The sequence below is a fragment of the Anas acuta genome, chromosome 13 (genome assembly GCF_963932015.1).
Source record: "Anas acuta chromosome 13, bAnaAcu1.1, whole genome shotgun sequence".
NCBI lineage: Eukaryota > Metazoa > Chordata > Aves > Anseriformes > Anatidae > Anas > Anas acuta.
This window is the reverse complement of record NC_088991.1, coordinates 1,438,793-1,456,694: the sequence shown is the minus strand read 5'-3', so window position 1 is coordinate 1,456,694 and position 17,902 is coordinate 1,438,793. Positions and strand designations below refer to the sequence as shown.

Below are 17,902 nucleotides of genomic sequence, written 5' to 3'. Positions count from 1 at the left end.
CCCTTTAATTAGTGCACTCCATTTGTTTAAAAAGCATATTGGTCTGAGAGAGCCCTAAGAGTCATCATTATTTAGTATATTATTCTAGAACTCCTGTTTGTTCATTCACTGATTCTTCCACAAAAAAACATCTTCTGACTCTACTCCTTCCTCATATTTTATCAAGCACACGGATTCGTGTGATAACAACTCATCAAAGTCTTCATTATTTCATACATAGTCTCTTTCCTCTACTTATTCACTTCTTGTTATTCATAAATAATATTAAGAGACTTATTTTTCAACTTTCTCTTTTTTTTATTCGTCATATTTTACAAGCCACACATATTTACAACATGTGATAAAGACTCATAAACCTCATTATTCTACATTTATCTATATAGAACTGTCTTTCCAATCATTTAGATTTCAAATGTTCCAAGCCTTCCTGTGTGTTGCTACATTTGTCCTCATTATTTACTGTCTTTTTACTACCCACTCAAGTCGAAGGGTCTTTACTCTTTGGCCTCTTCTTGAATTACTAGCACCTACTAAGTCTCCAACAAGGCATTTGATCAGAATTACTTTTATTTTTTGCATTTACTGCAGGTATTAAAACCTTTTTTGGTTACTTTATGTCTGGCGCTAATACCAAGGGCTCTGGGAAGTAACAAACCACCCCCAGGTTGCAGCAGGCTACCTCTCCTTTCCCACTGCCCTGACAGCTCACAGAGTGGACAGCCAGGCTCTGAAGGGAGGCACACTGGTTTGCAGAGCCCCTGCAGCTTCGCTACTTGCAGAAGACTTCACTTCATTCCTTTTCTTACTAGAACTTTTAGAGCCCTTTCCCTGCAGTGATGTCACTTTTAACTCATTTCACAGTTTCCTTGCTTCAGCATTCACCCTTTTTCTAGATGAGCCTTAGACCTTTGCTACTGCTCACTGCTTTTCTTAATTTTAACAGAGAAACCTCTAAAGATCATTATATTTGATGTGTTGTTTTTTCCTCTTTTTATTCTCAGCCTCTAGAACTTACTCTACACACTTGTGACTGGCCTGCTTTTATTTCTCATGTGTGATAACAGCTCATGCTTTCTGCCCAACAGTCACTTAACTTGCAAAGATTGCATAATCTTGGACTAAGGCTGCCCAAATGTTTTAACTTTATAGTGAGTGCAAAAATGTCTTTTCCAATTTAGTGCATCTGGGAAGGAACATGTCCCTTATAAATTGCCTTGGTGTTTTCAAATTTATTAAAAATGTTTCAAGTCCCTTGGTACGTTGTACTAAGCCTGCAGATCTAGAGGGAGCAGTCAGCTTTTTGAGAGAAAGCAGAAATTCCTCTGGATTGCAGGTGGCCTAAAAAAAGTAGGATTTCTCTATAAACATTTCATGGGTCATTCCACATGTAACTGAGGAGCTCAGCTCTGTGAATGTCTGATCTCTGCCATCAGGCAGTTTGACATCTCTAATTTAAAAATAAATAGGAGTTTAAAATTCTAGATGCATTCTTTCACTGCTTGTAAAGCATTTTATTATTCTGCCACCATCCTGTCTTGCTCTACTACTTCTTATTTGTTATTTTTCTGCTTTTGTTTTGTGTGCTGACTTTTTTGTGTCTAATATTCTCTGAGCACCTCCAGCTGAGACATTAGGTTCAGATGTGGAACTCTGTCAAGCAACTTGTGAATTCGCAAGTGTCACCTTACCAGGAGATGTCATTTATTGTATTACATTTCTGATTAAAACCTTCAATCAGAGAAATTAAGCTAAAGGCTAGTAAGGTACATTCATTTCTTCCTGCTGACAATGTTGCTGTAAGCAGCCTTTGAAGGGTAATTAATTCAGTACCATGCACTGGACCCCTTTTGTAGGCAATTTGCAGTGAGTCAAATAGCTTGCCAGCAGCATGCATTAAAAACACTCGGCAAAGAAACAAGCTGAAAACCTTCCTGAGAAGGAAAGTTGATAAAAACATTTTAATCCGCTACATCGTGCTACATGCAGTGGGTCAAAATCATTCCTGATGTAAGCAAGTACATTTCCATTTATTCAGAATTTGTCTAATCTGCCTTTAAGCATGTTACTGTTTAGGTTGGGAGCAAGTCAAAAACCCTGTACAAATGACGGTTTTGACATAAAAAAGAAGTAAAATATATTTTGAAAACATTCAGTTCCTTAACATTAATTTTGGTCTATGCATTGAGCTAACACACTGACTATGTTGTAGAAGCCAAGTGTTTAAAAATTATATCTAATCTAAAGTCTAAGATGCAAATGCAAAAGGATAGATATCCCAGCAGTTGTCAGAACAACTAATTCCAGTATGTGAGGTGATGTTGAAATTGCCAGGATACGGCAGAGACCAAACATGGTCTGCCTGAAGTACAAAGATAATCTTCTATGTTTTTTTTTGATAGCTTTCCCAAAGCCATTCAATATCAAATTGGCTTTATCTACAGTGAGCTTCATGCAAACATCACCCATATTGGAGTTCCACTGACATACACTACAGTAAAACACTGCACAATGTCATTTGAGTCAGAAGACTGAATACATCAGATAGATGTTTCTTCTTTAATCCTCCTAATGATCTCAGAGACTTACAAAGGAGCTTTGCAAAATTCTGTAAATTGAGCACCAGTGGGAATGGATGCCAATGCTCCAAAATAAATGAATGCTACTATTTCATCTGATCCTTCCAGTGCTTCTTGCTGAATCACCAGTGTTATAAAATAAGTGGCATTGCAGGCAGCCAAGAGTTAATATTATCTGCATGGAGATGACTTCTTCAGCAGTAGCCAAAAGGAGATTAAAAAACCCAAGCATTCTTTGGTCTTTACCAGGTCAGCGGGATCACAGATTTCTGATGTATTTACTGTAGTAACTGTTTTCTTCCTATGTTTTTTTTTTTTTTTTTTTTCAATAATCTTAAATCCCAGGAGATGAACAGACACTAGATGACAGCCAGATTGACTATGTCAGGGTAAGATTTCTGAACAGAGACAGCGCAGCTAAGCATTGCCTCCTGAGACTCTGCTATTCTGTCATCCTTAAGGAAAATCCTGGCAGTTTTTAATAATGTTTGACTTATGGATGAGCAATTTTTCAACAGCCTGGAAGGCTTGAGGATCAAGCAAAGTGTGGACCGATGAACTCCTTAGGGTGCCCAGTACATTGCAGATTACTGTTGACAAAGCCCAGGAGACATGGCACAGTGCGAGTCTTAAGGCACTGTCCTCATTCTGAAGATACAGACAGCCCCATTTGAATCACTAAGATCTTTTCAGCAAACCAACTGATTTCTTTACTGTAGGAGGAAATAATATCTGGGGTGCAAACAATGCACCAACCCAACTACAAATTGTATTCCTTTGTATTATAAAGTCTGAAGTATCAAACCATGGTGAAGATGGGCTGCTGCTCACACCCAAGCCTTCAATGTTCTTGGTTCTCCAAAAGCATGCCGGACATAAGGGTAAAGAAACAAAATACTCAGAAAAAGCTTTTGAATCCAAGTTAAATCCCATCAATGATAGCTTTAAAAGATCAGTTCCTTATATCTATAAAAGCACGCTGATGCACTTGCAATCTGGCTGCTAACATTCGCAGTGTCACAGAACACTGTACAGGTGACTTGAGTGCTCACCTCCTTTGAGAAAACACCTCACCGGAAGGCATTTTGATGAGGGAAATCTTCCACTGGTGACTAGTATTTTAAACTGCAGTCTGCTGTGCAGTGTGTACAGCCAACCAAGGATCTTGTACTAGGTGCAATGGCACCATTTTCCATTAGCGATGTACACTCCGAGAGACCCAGCATTGTCAGGTGGGTGCTTTTGTACCCACCTGACAATGTAGTTCATTTTCATGCCCTATTGCCCTATGTATTCATAATATCTTGTTCCATTTTTAATAGTGATTAAATGGTTAGGTATTTTAGATCAATAAAGACTGTTTACATATTTACTTTATTAAAAATGAATAAGTTACAAAGACAGAGTGCACTGAATTTGTGTGCAGCTATGGAATGAAGTTGGGGTTGCAACCTAAGTGCTATCTACTGTGCTGTGAAAAAAAAAATCTTATGCCCTTATTACTGGAACATGGTTTATCTAATGTATAGGCCTAGTTGGCAGGGTAATAGTTAGGTGATGTGGATGATTTGTAGATCTCTTTGTCAGCATGTAAGTTATAGCTTCCCAGGTGAACTACAGCATAAAAACTTATATGTCCCTATATTTCAAATGTTCAAGAAAATACGTATTTCCAGGTTTCCAAGCAAGTGAATGCCCCTTTCCTATTGCGCAGTCTTTTCCTGTTAAAGTGCAAGCCAATTGCATGCTCAAAAATCACACACTACTGTTTGCATGACAGTTTAAGAATAACTTGCAGCACAAAATGGTAAACTTCACACTGTTCAATCCATCTACAGTTTTTAAAAAAGTTTGTTAATTAGATTACTAGATTATATGTAAATAACATGTTAAATAACATAAACTCTGTTGGGCAGAAAGGTGACTAAATACAGCATGTATGAATCCAACTCATCTTTCTGCTTCCTGCCCTTACACACATCTAAAGCATGAATACCTGAACTTCCCCCCACTTATTTTTCAAGTACAAGATGGATTACCTTCCACAGCAGTCAAAGTCTTGATAATTAGTAGTAGTGTTTGTTACTGTGACACTTTTATAAACTAGTTGGGTGATAATGGGAATACAATATGTAAGACTCTCAGTAGTTGACTTCAATATTTCATTGCTTTTATGTCTAGAACAAACCTTACCTGCTCTCAAATGAGACATCTCCTGGGATCACATGAGTGCTTTCCTTCCCAATAAGGAATCTGATTCGATCATAAAAGAGCCTTGGAGGATGCTGAGAGAAAGGCGGTTGGCTGTGTTGTATAAGGTCAAGGGGATCAGGTGAACCCTGGCAGAGAGGACTTGCATAACAATTGTTTTGCTGACAACAGTCAGGGTCTACACAGTCTGTCAAGCCATCTAAAACAGAGAGAATAGAAACTTCAGGAAATTGAGTGATTCTGAGAACAAAGCACAGTGTTTGCTATTGGAAAGCACAGGAGGTATTTAATCAATTGGAAGGCACACTGATTATGACACATTCAAATTCAATAAAGCATTTAAAGCATGTTAAAGACAACAAAAAATCTTTTTACAAATACATCAACACAAAAAGAAGGACTAAGGAGAATCTCCATCCTTTACTGGATGTGGGGGGAAACCATGTTACAAAAGATGAGGAAAAGGCTGAGGTGCTTAATGCCTTCTTTGCCTCGGTCTTTAGCGGCAATACCGGTTGTTCTCTAGATACCCAGTACCCTGAGCTGGTGGAAGAGGATGGGGAGCAATATGTGGCCTTCACTATCCATGAGGAAATGGTTGGCGACCTGCTACGGCACTTGGATGTGCGCAAGTCGATGGGGCCAGATGGGATCCACCCGAGGGTACTGAGAGAACTGGCAGAGGAGCTGGCCAAGCCCCTATCCATCATTTATCAGCAGTCCTGGCTATTGGGGGAGGTCCCAGTTGACTGGCAGCTAGCGTGACGCCCATCTACAAGAAGGGCTGGAGGGCAGACCCGGGGAACTATAGGCCTGTCAGTTTGACCTCAGTGCCAGGGAAGCTCATGGAGCAGATTATCTTGAGTGTCATCACGCAGCACTTACAGGGCAAGCAGGCGATCAGGCCCAGTCAGCATGGGTTTATGGAAGGCAGATCCTGCTTGATGAACCTGATCTCCTTCTATGACAAAGTGACATGCTGGGCGGATGAGGGAAAGGCTGTGGATGTGGTCTACCTTGACTTCAGCAAGGTTTTTGACACCGTTTCCCACAACATTCTCCTCAAGAAACTGGCTGCCCTAGGCTTGGACTGGCATACGCTTTATTGGGTTAGAAACTGGCTGGGTAGCTGGGCCCAAAGAGTTGTGGTGAATGGAGTCAAATCCAGTTGGAGGCAGGTCACTAGTGGCATCCCCCAGGGCTCGGTACTGGGGCCAGTCCTCTTTAATATCTTTATTGATGATCTGGATGAGGGCATCGAGTGCACCCTCAGTAAGTTTGCAGATGACACTAAGCTAGGTGCATGTGTCGATCTGCTCGAGAGTAGGAAGGCTCTGCAGGAGGATCTGGATAGGCTGGACCAATGGGCTGAGGTCAACTGCATGAAGTTCAACAAGGCCAAGTGCCGGGTCCTGCACCTGGGGCACAACAACCCCAAGCAGAGCTACAGGCTGGGAGATGAGTGGTTGGAAAGCTGCCAGGCAGAGAAGGACCTGGGAGTGATGGTGGACAGTCGGCTGAATATGAGCCAGCAGCGTGCTCAGGTGGCCAAGAAGGCCAACGGCATCCTGGCTTGTATCAGAAGCAGTGTGGCCAGCAGGTCTAGGGAGGTGATTGTCCCCCTGTACTCGGCTCTGGTGAGGCTGCACCTCGAGTACTGTGTTCAGTTTTGGGCCCCTCGCTACAAGAAGGACATCGAGGTGCTTGAGCGAGGTCCAAAGAAGGGCAACCAAGCTGGTGAGGGGTCTGGAGAACAAGTCCTACGAGGAGCGGCTGAGAGAGCTGGGCTTGTTCAGCCTGGAGAAGAGGAGGCTCAGGGGCGATCTTATCCCACTCTACAGGGACCTTAAAGGAAGCTGTAGCGGGGTTGGGGGTTGGTCTGTTCTCCCACGTGCCTGGTGACAGGATGAGGGGGAATGGGCTTAAGTTGCACCAGGGGAGTTTTAGGTTGGATGTTAGGAAGAACTTCTTTACCGAAAGGGTTGTGAGGCATTGGAATGGGCTGCCCAGGGAAGTGGTGCAGTCACCATCCCTGGAGGTATTTGAAAGACGTTTAGATGTAGAGCTTAGGGATATGGTTTAGTGGAGGACTTGTTAGTGTTAGGTCAGAGGTTGGACTCGATGATCTTGAGGTCTCTTCCAACCTAGAAATTCTGTGATTCTGTGTGATTCTGTGATTTACATACATGCTTAATTCCGGGTGGGTGTTTCTCTCTAGTCTTTAACACTGTATCACCTCATAATGTCCCCACAGAACAATGACAAAACAGAAGCTCTGAACTAAGTGACTGTGGAAGAGCAGGACTGCACTACACACTTGTTAGTCCACCAAGTGCACGACCCACCCTGTGCAGCTGATCTCTCTAACAGACCTTCACTATCCCTACTGTCTATTCATACCTGTGAAGAATATTCACTAACCAGTCTGCAATAACACAATCTGAAATGTTATCCAAGTCTCATAAGCATCCTTACTGTAGTAATAATTATAATAAAAAGATCTTTGTTGCAGTTTTCTGACTTTTATTTAAGAACTGCAATAGTTTTATATGTGCTTTAAGATGTTTATTTTCATTTATTGGTCATGATACTAGAATGATCCAAAAAGGCAGAATCATGACTATAGTCCTTTTGCGGTTGGTGATAAACAAACCCCCACCCTGATGCAGGCTGTGTCCCAGTGACCTGACAGGTACAGTCTTCTCCATGGATGTTTGCCCAAGGAAAGCAAATATGAGAAATGAAAACAAGCCTATTTCTCCTCCCTCCATTCTTCAAGCATGAAAAACAGGAGAAATAATTGATTTTTCAAAAATCTACATTTCTTCAGGGACAAACTTACAGCTCTGTTTGGGGGTGAATGTAATTTACTTAAACATCCAAATCTTGTGATTTGTGATTTGAACAGTGAAGCACTGAAGTAAATCTAAATTAAGCACCTAAATAAATTTTAAAATTGGACTATCGGCATTTAATTCCATCTACTGGCAGCTTAGATGTCCAAATTGCCTAAATTACATACTCTACCAGAAACAGTCAGACTTAAAAAGGTACGTTGAAATGCCCAAGTATCTCCTTAAATATCCATTTTATGATTTACCAGTTGCTAACTTCCTTAGACTGACAAGCACAGCAATGCATATACAGCAAGATTAAGGCATCATATTTTTTAACCTTCAAAAAAAGACATCTCTTCTTTGTATTTTTAACAAGGTCAGTCTGTATGAATGTGGAGTCATCATATCACTGTATGGATTTCCCTTGTGTTAAAACTGGAATGCTACAGCATCAACATACTGTCAGACATTTTCACTTCAAACTTTGACTTTTCCTGCTCTGTTCATACCAACACTTTGTGTCTATAAAACCCTACCTCCTCAGGGCAAACTGCATTATCAAAGCTGCTGTAGCTTTGTCATTGACTTTAACGGGTGCAAGACCAACCCTCAGACAGCTCTGCTCTTTTCTCAACAGAGCACGCTGCACTGTGTGAGTACTCAGTAAATAACAGCATAAAATATTCACTTCGAAAGGAAAGAAAAAGCCCTTCATCTGAACAAACAAGTATAATGGAATGGGCTTTCCTGGAATCTGAAAATCCTTGCCTGACCTTGAACAAGGTGATTGTTTGGCTACACAAAAAATATTAACAGATCCATCCTATTGCAGCTGGGAAATCAGATAGATCAGGCTAGTTTGTGTAATGATGAGCCAAAGCAACTGTAGATAGCTAACAGCAATAATCTGAGCACTTCAGGTCTAGCAAAGCTGGCATAGCTACAGGTCAGTGCTTCTGCATTCCCCCAGTCCTGGAAGACACAGGCATATGCCAGCACTGGGAGAAGAGCTTCACAGGGCAATGTTGAGTGCATTGACTTTGAGTGTAATAGTCAATTTATATTCAAGAAAACCTAAAATGCTATTGAAATCTGCATGAAATCAGTAAGCTGAAACAATAAGGGACCTCCTGTCTAAACAAAGCCATACAAGAAGCAGATGGAGGAGTTAGCAATACGAAGCCAGGGGGCTTGCATTGTGTTCTGACAGGAAAAAAAAAAAAAAAAAAAAAAAAAAAAGTGAAAAAAAAAGTTTTTTTGGGGGTTGAAACCTCAAAAGCAAGCAAAAATAAAGTCTTCTTATTGTTTCTCTTTGTTTCTCTTTTTTTTTTTTTTTTTTTTTTTTTTTGTCGAAGGAATGAGACACAATATTCTTAACAAGTGAACTGAAAAACATCAAATTACTACCATGTTCTCCAACTCTGTAAATATTAAATATTTCTACCAGACTTGAAAAGATGATGAAGGAAATAAAATCCTTTGCTTTTACTCTGTACTGATGAAGATTCCCATGGAGGCTCTGAGGGGTTAGATGTAACCACTCAGGACAGATCTCTGCTGGTAAATGGCTGCAGCAGTGACAAGCCTTCTTCAAGGAGCCCAGGTATTTTCTGGAAGGAACTAATTTCTAAAAAGCTGACTGCTGTCTACCTGGGAAATTTGAAAAACATTGGTTGGGCAGAATAAGTAATAATCGTGAAAAAGACATACTTATTCCAGAATAACAGCATCCGTGAGGAAGCTATTTTGGAGTAATTTATTCTGCTGTAGCTACTCTGATTAATTTTTTCCTTGTCAACAAGCTATTAGATGTGGGAACTGAGCTGACCTGATTCTCTCATTTATGTAAGAAGCAAAAGTGAAAATTCACATAAGTATTAGAATCTGAAGATTTCCTTAGAAGAGAAATAGATATTGAAATGACAATTAAATACTTTACAATAGCTTCCTCTAATGGAATCCTCATTGTCTTTTGCATTGGTCAACAGCTTACATGCTCGGCAACAAGCACTCTGCATACATGCTGTATACATAAAGAAACCAGGCAAAGGGGAAGTAGTTTTCCATTTTCCAGCCAGGCTCTATTTTCATCTTTTTGTTGCAAAATGACTATCTTACAAACTCATACAGATTCTGCTAATGGAGTTATTTTGGCTTCAATTACTTGCACCTGTTGTCATCTTCCTCACCAGGCTCTCAGGGCTATGAAAGGGTGTTTCCCTCTAGTGAGGGTGTGAAGTCCTAGAAGCCTTTCTGAGTAACCCAGGGTGGTATTTGTCTTAACAGCACCATGAATTTATGTACTGCAGCTATTTAAGAATTTTTAACTAGAATTGTCACAATAGCACAACTTTAGCTTTTTCTCCAAACAATCAAACAGAATTTAGAAAAAGAAAACAGGTCATGTGAAACTGAAAAATATTTTTCACACTTTGCTGAAGTAAAATAATAAAATACCTACTTTGGGGGCAATGTGGAACCTTTAATCCAAAATAAATTGTTTGTTCCACGTTAGGCTCATTGAAGCCTTGTTTTAACTTAGAGGAATTAAAAAAAAACTAACCCCTCCAAACAAACATTTCACGTTGAACACATGCACGTGAACTGTTCTGAGATTTTGGAACAGAACTATTCCAATACAAATTATTGAGGGCATCTTGTTCCAGCCTTTGCACATACATAGCTTGTCTTATTTGGATTGAGTAACACAGAAAAGTGAAGATATACAAGTTAAAGCCTCCACTTGCAGAGTATTTCCTAAATCAGATATTCCTGCCTCTTATAAATGTTTTCTTTAGCTATTATTGGGCTGTTTACTACCGTAATTCAGCATGATGCCCGTTAAAAGAAACTTGGTAAACAAACTGGTACAGAATCACAAGTTACATATGAAGGCAGTTTATGACAACACAAATCATGTTAGTAAGTATATGTGAGGATACCATTTCCAACAAGCCAATCATATTTAAAATGAGATTTTTAATCCAGTAGAATAACCCAGAAAAAAAAAAATATCTTGTTTATAAGCTCTTGTCTATAATCGAACTCATTCACTTGAAAATGCTACAAATGCCTTATTTTCAATTCTCAACCAATGGTCACATTTTCTTTTAGTTAAGTTTTCATATCAGGAACAAACTATTAAAAGCTCAGTGTGTTAAGAAAACAGAAGGGTTTCTATTAAATCTCAGGAGACAACAGTAAAGAGTATGGACAAACCACTACAAATAGCAAAAACTGTAATTCATACAGCAGGGGAGCCTGCATGCTGAAGTTTTTACTGACAATTACAAACAGTGCATCACAGCATAGGTGTAGGCTAAAATGCATAACAGGGGTGTAAATAACTTAGGTTTGTTATTAGTGTTTTTAAAATATATTTTATATAAAAGGCAGTCAGGGACCTTCACAGTGATTATATAATAAAGTGATTCAGATTTTGGTGAGACAAATTTCAAATTCATGGGACAGCAAGTGTTACAGTTTCACAACTTAACAGGTACCTTGTTCTGTAAGTAAGAGGTAATGACAGACCTTTCTTTTTTTTTTTTTTTTACAGTAAACTAGACAATCAAAATATTTTTAATATTACTGCTAAAATCAAATCCAGAAAGACCAACTTGATGATAAAAAGCACTTCATAGAACTCTTAAATAATTTAAAAAACTTCAAAGAGAGGGCAGAGCATGCCAAAACAAGCTGCTCTCTTTTCAGTCACAGCACTCCTCCCCACACTGCTGTAGCAGTGTTAGGACAAGATTTTCCCATTCCTTGCTAGTGAAGAGATCCTTTTGGGAAACTTTCAATTAAGAATTATATTATTATTTACCGTGTCAGGAATTTGTGTCAATGTAATCACACAATGTTGTTCAACAAACAATATAAACTTTCTTGGTTACACAGGTTTTTTTGATATTTAATGTGGTGGGAAGAAGATACAAATATGATGAAATGAACTGTATGGAGTTCTATGGATCCGCTTCTTCCTTGGTTACTCTCCAAGAGCCTAACTATTTGCTTACCAGATTTGGGTAAATCACAGAGTCACTGAATCACCTAGGTCGGAAGAGACCTCCAAGATCACCTAGTCTAACCTCTGACCTAACACTAACAAGTCCTCCACTAAACCATATTGCTAAGCTCCACTAAACCATATCGCTAACTAAGAGAAAGACCATGGAACAAGAACAAGTCAAATATTTGTGGCCTGGTATGAATATCTCTATGTCATCTACTTCTCAAATCCTGGCCTTCCTAGTCTGCTCATCTACCCTTGAATCACTTGCAATTCAGGGCTGCAAATACAGGGAATGTCACAGTAACACACTGCTGAAAACAGGTTGGTGATCACAGTTGGTAGAGGTTTTCTAGGTGGTGGAACACCACGAGGACATTGGAGAGGCACCAGGGAGATCACCGAGAAGGAAGCAAAGAACAAAGCAGTTCCCGCTGCAGCAGCATTACCTCCCCCAGCTCACCAGTGCAGCCTGCAGCAACTTTTCGCCACAGCTTCTTTTCTACTAAACCACTGAGAAGCTTTATTGACTGGATCAGGAAATGATAAATTCAATTGAACTCTACCTCCCACATTACTGGGTTACTTCATTTAATAAACTACCCCTATCATCAAATGCTGTCAAGCAAAACATACATAGGAGTAATATTTAAAATTGCCATTTTTCTGCTGTAAAGTTCAAAGAACACAGTTCTCACCTCTTCAGGATTTGTCACATGTGGAGAAGGCACTGCTAACTAACCTACTGTTAACTACAGTAGGTTTGAAGTTCTCTGGTTAACACCAAAACCAGAACGCTACAAGCAGTAGCAGCTTATATGCTTATGCTTTACTTGCATATACATGTATGCAGACATATTCACAAACATATGTTACTAAGAAACACACATGCTCACTCACATCATAATTAGGACCATCCCCAAGCAATATATTGTATTTAGTATTAATAATACCAATGCCTTTCGCTTTCACTGCTTCAGAGCGACCCAGCAGTGCCCGTGTCAGTGCTGTACCTCTCCATACAGATCCCAATTAATGCAAGGTAGGGATGAAGCTGTGAGAATGAATATCTAGAACATTTGCACAGAAAGCAAAATGAGCTGTAAGTTTCTCCCTTCGGTAAGCAGATTTTGTTCTCTGAGCTCCTTATGCAGGACAACATAAAACACTTGATACCAGAACTCTGAACTCTTGAGGGATTTGGGCTTTTCAGTAGTTACACTCACACAGTCAATTGCTGAACACTGCTGTGATTTCTGAAAAAAAATAAAATCCACAGGAGTCTTCAACTTATATTTGCTTGCTTGCTTTTACAGTTTTCAAATAAGCATTAAACAATGCCTGTGCCAACTTGTTTCACTGCAGGCTCAGTTAAGCCCAATTAGGGTTGCTAGGAATCTGAGCAAACTGAATCAAAGAGGAACTTTGGAAGAGACTAAGCAACAGCAACATTGATGAGACTCTACTGCTTATTTGTATGCATTAATCCAAGCAGCTTCTCAAATTTTAGCCGTAATACATAGCATGCACCAAACAGTGAAGCTGTTAGCAGAGAATGCTGGTGTTGTGTAAGTACAAACCCACCATTGGGTCTGTGGAAAGGCTGCACAGAGTTTTTTGTTCAATGGGCAACGGTGGTGTTTGGCCTTCCATACACAGGAGACTACAAATATATCAAGGTATGATTTTCAGAAACTAGGCATCCCTGGGGAGCCCTCGCTGCTCAGCAACAATGAAAACCATTCCCATCAGTATTATTTATATTGTGTAATAATAGCATATTACTTATATATGGACTCAATATCCCTGTGATGAATGGGTTATTAAAATACCAATGGATAGGTCAGGAATACATCAATATTTTAGCAGCGCTGGCTATCTACCAAGGCTATGCTGAATCATATGTTTTCTTGTGCATGGAAAAGCCTGGAGAAAGCTGCAATAACTGTCTGAAGTGACTGAAGGGATATTTGGAAGGGAATTCAAAGCCTGCAGTAAATAGTATTTTCCTTAAAAAAAGTCAATATTGATTCATGAAAGAAAAAGAAGATGAAAAGTGATCCAAGCAAACTTAAAACAGAGACCAGTACCAAAGAAATTAAAGGGAATGACAGGCTGCACCTTTGACCTTAAGACAACAACCCGTACACGCAAGAACAATGTAGGAAGAGTAGCTGCAGGGGGGTTGAAAGGGCAGTGAGCTCAGCTGCATGCTGGTGCTGAGCACCCTGCATGTCCCAGTGCTTAGCCTCTGCAGCCATGGGACATGGATGCTCATGTGCACAGAGCTCAGCAAAGCATTTCCAAGAAGTCTCCTGCAGCTACTGAAGCTTCCAAAGAGAGTCTAAATAATGGCAGGACAGGAGAAAACGAGCTGCTTAAATGAGCTGAACGCTCATCTTATAAACTGAAAATGAAATCATGTCAGTCATGACAATGAAAGACTGAGAATAAGAAATGGGGAATCCTGCAAAACTGAGGAAAGCCATGGCAAGGGAAAGGCATACCTCACTGCAAAGGACATCTGCTCAACATCATGGCATTATTTAATGGACATCACCCTGCTAACAGACTGCAGATGTACTCCACAAGAGCAAGTACAAGCCATGTCGTCGTACATCTGTTCTAATGCTAAGACCTTTCCAATGATATTTGTAGTGATATTTGAGCAGGTAAACATGCCCTTAAGTCTGTAAGAAGGAAAAAGCTAACAGAGAGTTATTGAGAGGGAATGGCAAAGACAGCTCTGGTACAGTCAGGGCACAAGTACTGTGCATACTAACAGGGCTCTGAAAGAAACAGTGCTCTCTCTCCCTGCTCAGGAAAGTGTTTCTGCATGTGTTTAACCTCACCACCATGGATAACTCAGTGCTTCAGCGTCTGCAGAGCTGGGACCGTAAATATGCTTGTGGCTGATGTTTATAGTAGTGCAGCAGTCCTTGAAAGAAGAAATCAAAGCTTCCTCCTTCCCAAAGCTTTTGTGCTGTTGCTACAGACCACACAGTAATGCTAACACTTCCTCATGCTAAATAAATTACACTAGTTGATCCCTGCAGTTGGAACTGCTAGAACAAGTATTCTTCTGTATTTCTATATTAAAGTTACACATTTTTTCTACCATGTATTTGAATGTATTTTTACATAGTAAAAATTTTAGGGTTCCAGTCTCTGAAAGTAGCATATTAATAAATCAACTGGAAGCTACAGAAAATTATCATGCTGCCTAACTCCTGGAAGTTGAGTTTGTTTGAAGTTATATTTATTCAATACTACCACAACTTTGTTCTTTGGTTATGACTTCCTCCAAAAGAAAAACATCTCTTAAGGACTGATACACAAAAGGTTGATTTAAACATAATTGGAATAAATAAGACCTTTCCTAGGTAAGAATACCACGAGATGGACTGTAGGTGGCACTAAATTAGGTCTGGAGCATGACCTTTCAGGCTACATGCTGCTGACTGACTGATCACATGGTAACAGCTTCAGCAGCGACTACCTGTCAGCGGAGTTTTGGAAACTCAGCTAAAGTGCATGCTCTCAGCTCACCACAACTGCAGGCAAAAACGTAATAGCTTTCATCTTTATAAGTCTAAATGAGTTATGGAGCTTGATGGATGGGAACTCGTTATGCCCCCGTAATATTCTCCTAGTCTAAGGCACAACCTCCCAGCAAGTAGGGCTTAACAGACAATGTCATGTCTCCTTCCTAATTTCTGTTTTTATATGTGTATACAAACTCTGAAACACTAGGAATCAGCTTCTGATTTCACATTAACTTAAAACTGGTGTAACTTCAATGACTTTAGGGGAATTTTTCTAATTTACACTTATGCCAAATCAGGTCTTATGAACTTCATATATAAAGAGAAGTGGTTTTAATATGTAGATATAATTTCTTTTTCTTATATAAAATTGATTGCAAAGGAAACTTAATTACATTTAGCCCATCTGTAGTTGTCAGATTAATTAAATATTTCTCTCTGCACTTATCTCTAATTGTAATGTCAACAGAGCTGTCCTAGTACGTTATGTTGCCATTAAAAAAGAAAAAGAAAATTACTTTAAAAACCTGCAGTGAAATGATGTTAAGTCTGCCTTAAACTGACAAATTCAAGGAGATTTAGAGTTAAGACTGCCAGCTCTTTCAGTAACTCACCGTTACTGCAGAATATACATGTAAAGCATAGAAAATCACAATACAGAGCTGTTTATATACAGCCAGTTCACAGAGTGTATCAGAAAATGGTTTACACACATTAAAGCGAAAACAGAATTTTTGTGGGCAGGTTTAAGAACGTATGCAAGTGAGTCAGTGTCTTGGACAGCAGGGGACAGCACGAGACAGATGGGAAAGCAGGTGGGGGGCAGTGATCCCAGCTGTGGGACCTTGTGTGAAAGGGATACACAGCGGCATAGAGGAGCCGGGAGAGTGGGCAGAGACATGGCTGTCAGCGGCCTTGGAAATAAGGTGAAAAAGGAAGGATGAGGGAGAAATAAGGCAATTTTGAATGGGATTCAGAAAAGAGGATGCCTTTGCCAAAGGACAGTGTGGTATTAGAGCCCACAGGAAACAAAATCAGAAGGTCTCAAAATATATCTGTAAATGAGGAATCATCACTGAGTCAGAGTGTTTCTATTGAGGTCCCATAGTGACCTCAGCTCTTGGCCCTCAATCAAGCCTAGTTTATCAATGACCTAGATGAAAATAGACAATCGTATTAACTTTTGACATGATGTTGGGCCATGAGACCTCACCCAAGACACTGAGATGGTCTGTAAGCGTGACACAGTAAAATAGACTACATTTCAACACATTCCAGTATACAGTCTAAGGAAAAAAAAACATAAGCATGTTTGGGGCAGATGCATTTATACACTGAATGAGAAACCTGCATAGCTTTAGGAAAGGGGGCAAGCCCGCTGTGAAGGATGGTAACAAGTAAAGGATAGGAAAGCAATAGCCCTTCTTGACTGTCCAGTAAATCAAGTGTTCCTAAAAAAGATTGGAAGAATACTTAATCTGAAAACAGCCAATGAGGAATATTGTGACTTTTCTGCCACTGGAAAGTTTGAAGTAAAGACTGGATGTTTATCCTGAAAAAACACATTAGAATGTACTAGAATGAACTGCTGGAAATGAGGCAAAAACTAATCATGAAAGAAATGTGTTTTTCTCACTAATCCTAAAATTTACACAGCTCTGAAATGAATCAAGGCTACAGAGATCAGAGGTAGGGAGCACCTAGCAGCAAATGACCTGGTTCAATTGGTGGAAAAGAGTGAGTGATTATTTTAGCACAGGGCTCTCTTTATAGTACTTTCAAAAAATTACTTATGCATTACCTTCTGCATTAGCTTATTCATCAGTCATTCAAATATAGGTCTGGATAATTGCAAGAACTGTGCTGTGTCTCAAAGGTAACATTAAGAAACAGATTAACAATAACAAAAATAATCTCTGAATGTATGCTTTATGTTTGCAAATACATTCACTTATATTAACATAAGAGTGAATTGCGGATGCATTTTGACAGGCATGGACTATTAAGATAGTGTGTTTTTCATTTGCCTATCCATTGGATATCCCTGTACATGAGGTATAGTGGGTATAGTGGAAAGGAGGTGAAAGAAATGACTTGTTAAAAGGGGTGTTTTTTAATTATTATTTATTTTATTATTTATTTTTTTTTCCCCAGAAAACATTCAAGTGCTAGAATGATGGGTGTGGCATATACATATATTCTGCCTTGAAGAACACCTAACACACAGGTATATTCCCTCACTGCACTGGTTCAGATCAAGTCAGTGGAGCAACTGTCTTGTGTAAACAAACACAACATTGGCAGTCTGTGATAGAAAGGAAAACATACACCAAAACTATAGATTCAGGTGGGAATTGAGGATGTGACAATTAAACAGAGACATGAATTATGTATCATACCTCCATCATTGTCCAGGTTATCTCCACACACCATTTCCATGACAACGTTACATCCTGAGCCACTCCAGCCCACTTGACAAACACAGTGCCATCCATTCTGATCAAGAGTGCACCTGCCATTTCCATAACAGAGACCTGGGCAGCCATCTAGAAGTAAAAAAAGCAAAAAGCAAAAAGCAAAAACAAACAAAAAAATCTCCTTCACCATGGAGGAGTTTTCTTTTCATTTTCTTCTCTTCTTTTAAAGTTGTAATTATTCAGTAACACTCTTTAATGTAGTATTACACTTGCTGCCTTCCAACAACAGCAACACAGATCC

General features: G+C 39.6%; 1 protein-coding gene across 5 annotated transcripts in view; it reads right to left on the bottom strand.

The window, feature by feature from the left end:
- The window catches only part of TENM1 (teneurin transmembrane protein 1), a 918,746-nt gene that overhangs the window by 82,747 nt on the left and 818,097 nt on the right, over positions 1-17,902 (bottom strand). For all 5 annotated transcript variants that reach the window (XM_068696724.1, XM_068696723.1, XM_068696726.1 and 2 more), the window contains 2 exons: positions 17,584-17,730; positions 4,770-4,986 (listed from right to left, as the gene is read on the bottom strand). In XM_068696724.1, the coding sequence (XP_068552825.1) occupies positions 4,770-4,986; positions 17,584-17,730 (364 nt within the window). The remainder of the gene's footprint in view (positions 1-4,769; positions 4,987-17,583; positions 17,731-17,902) is intronic.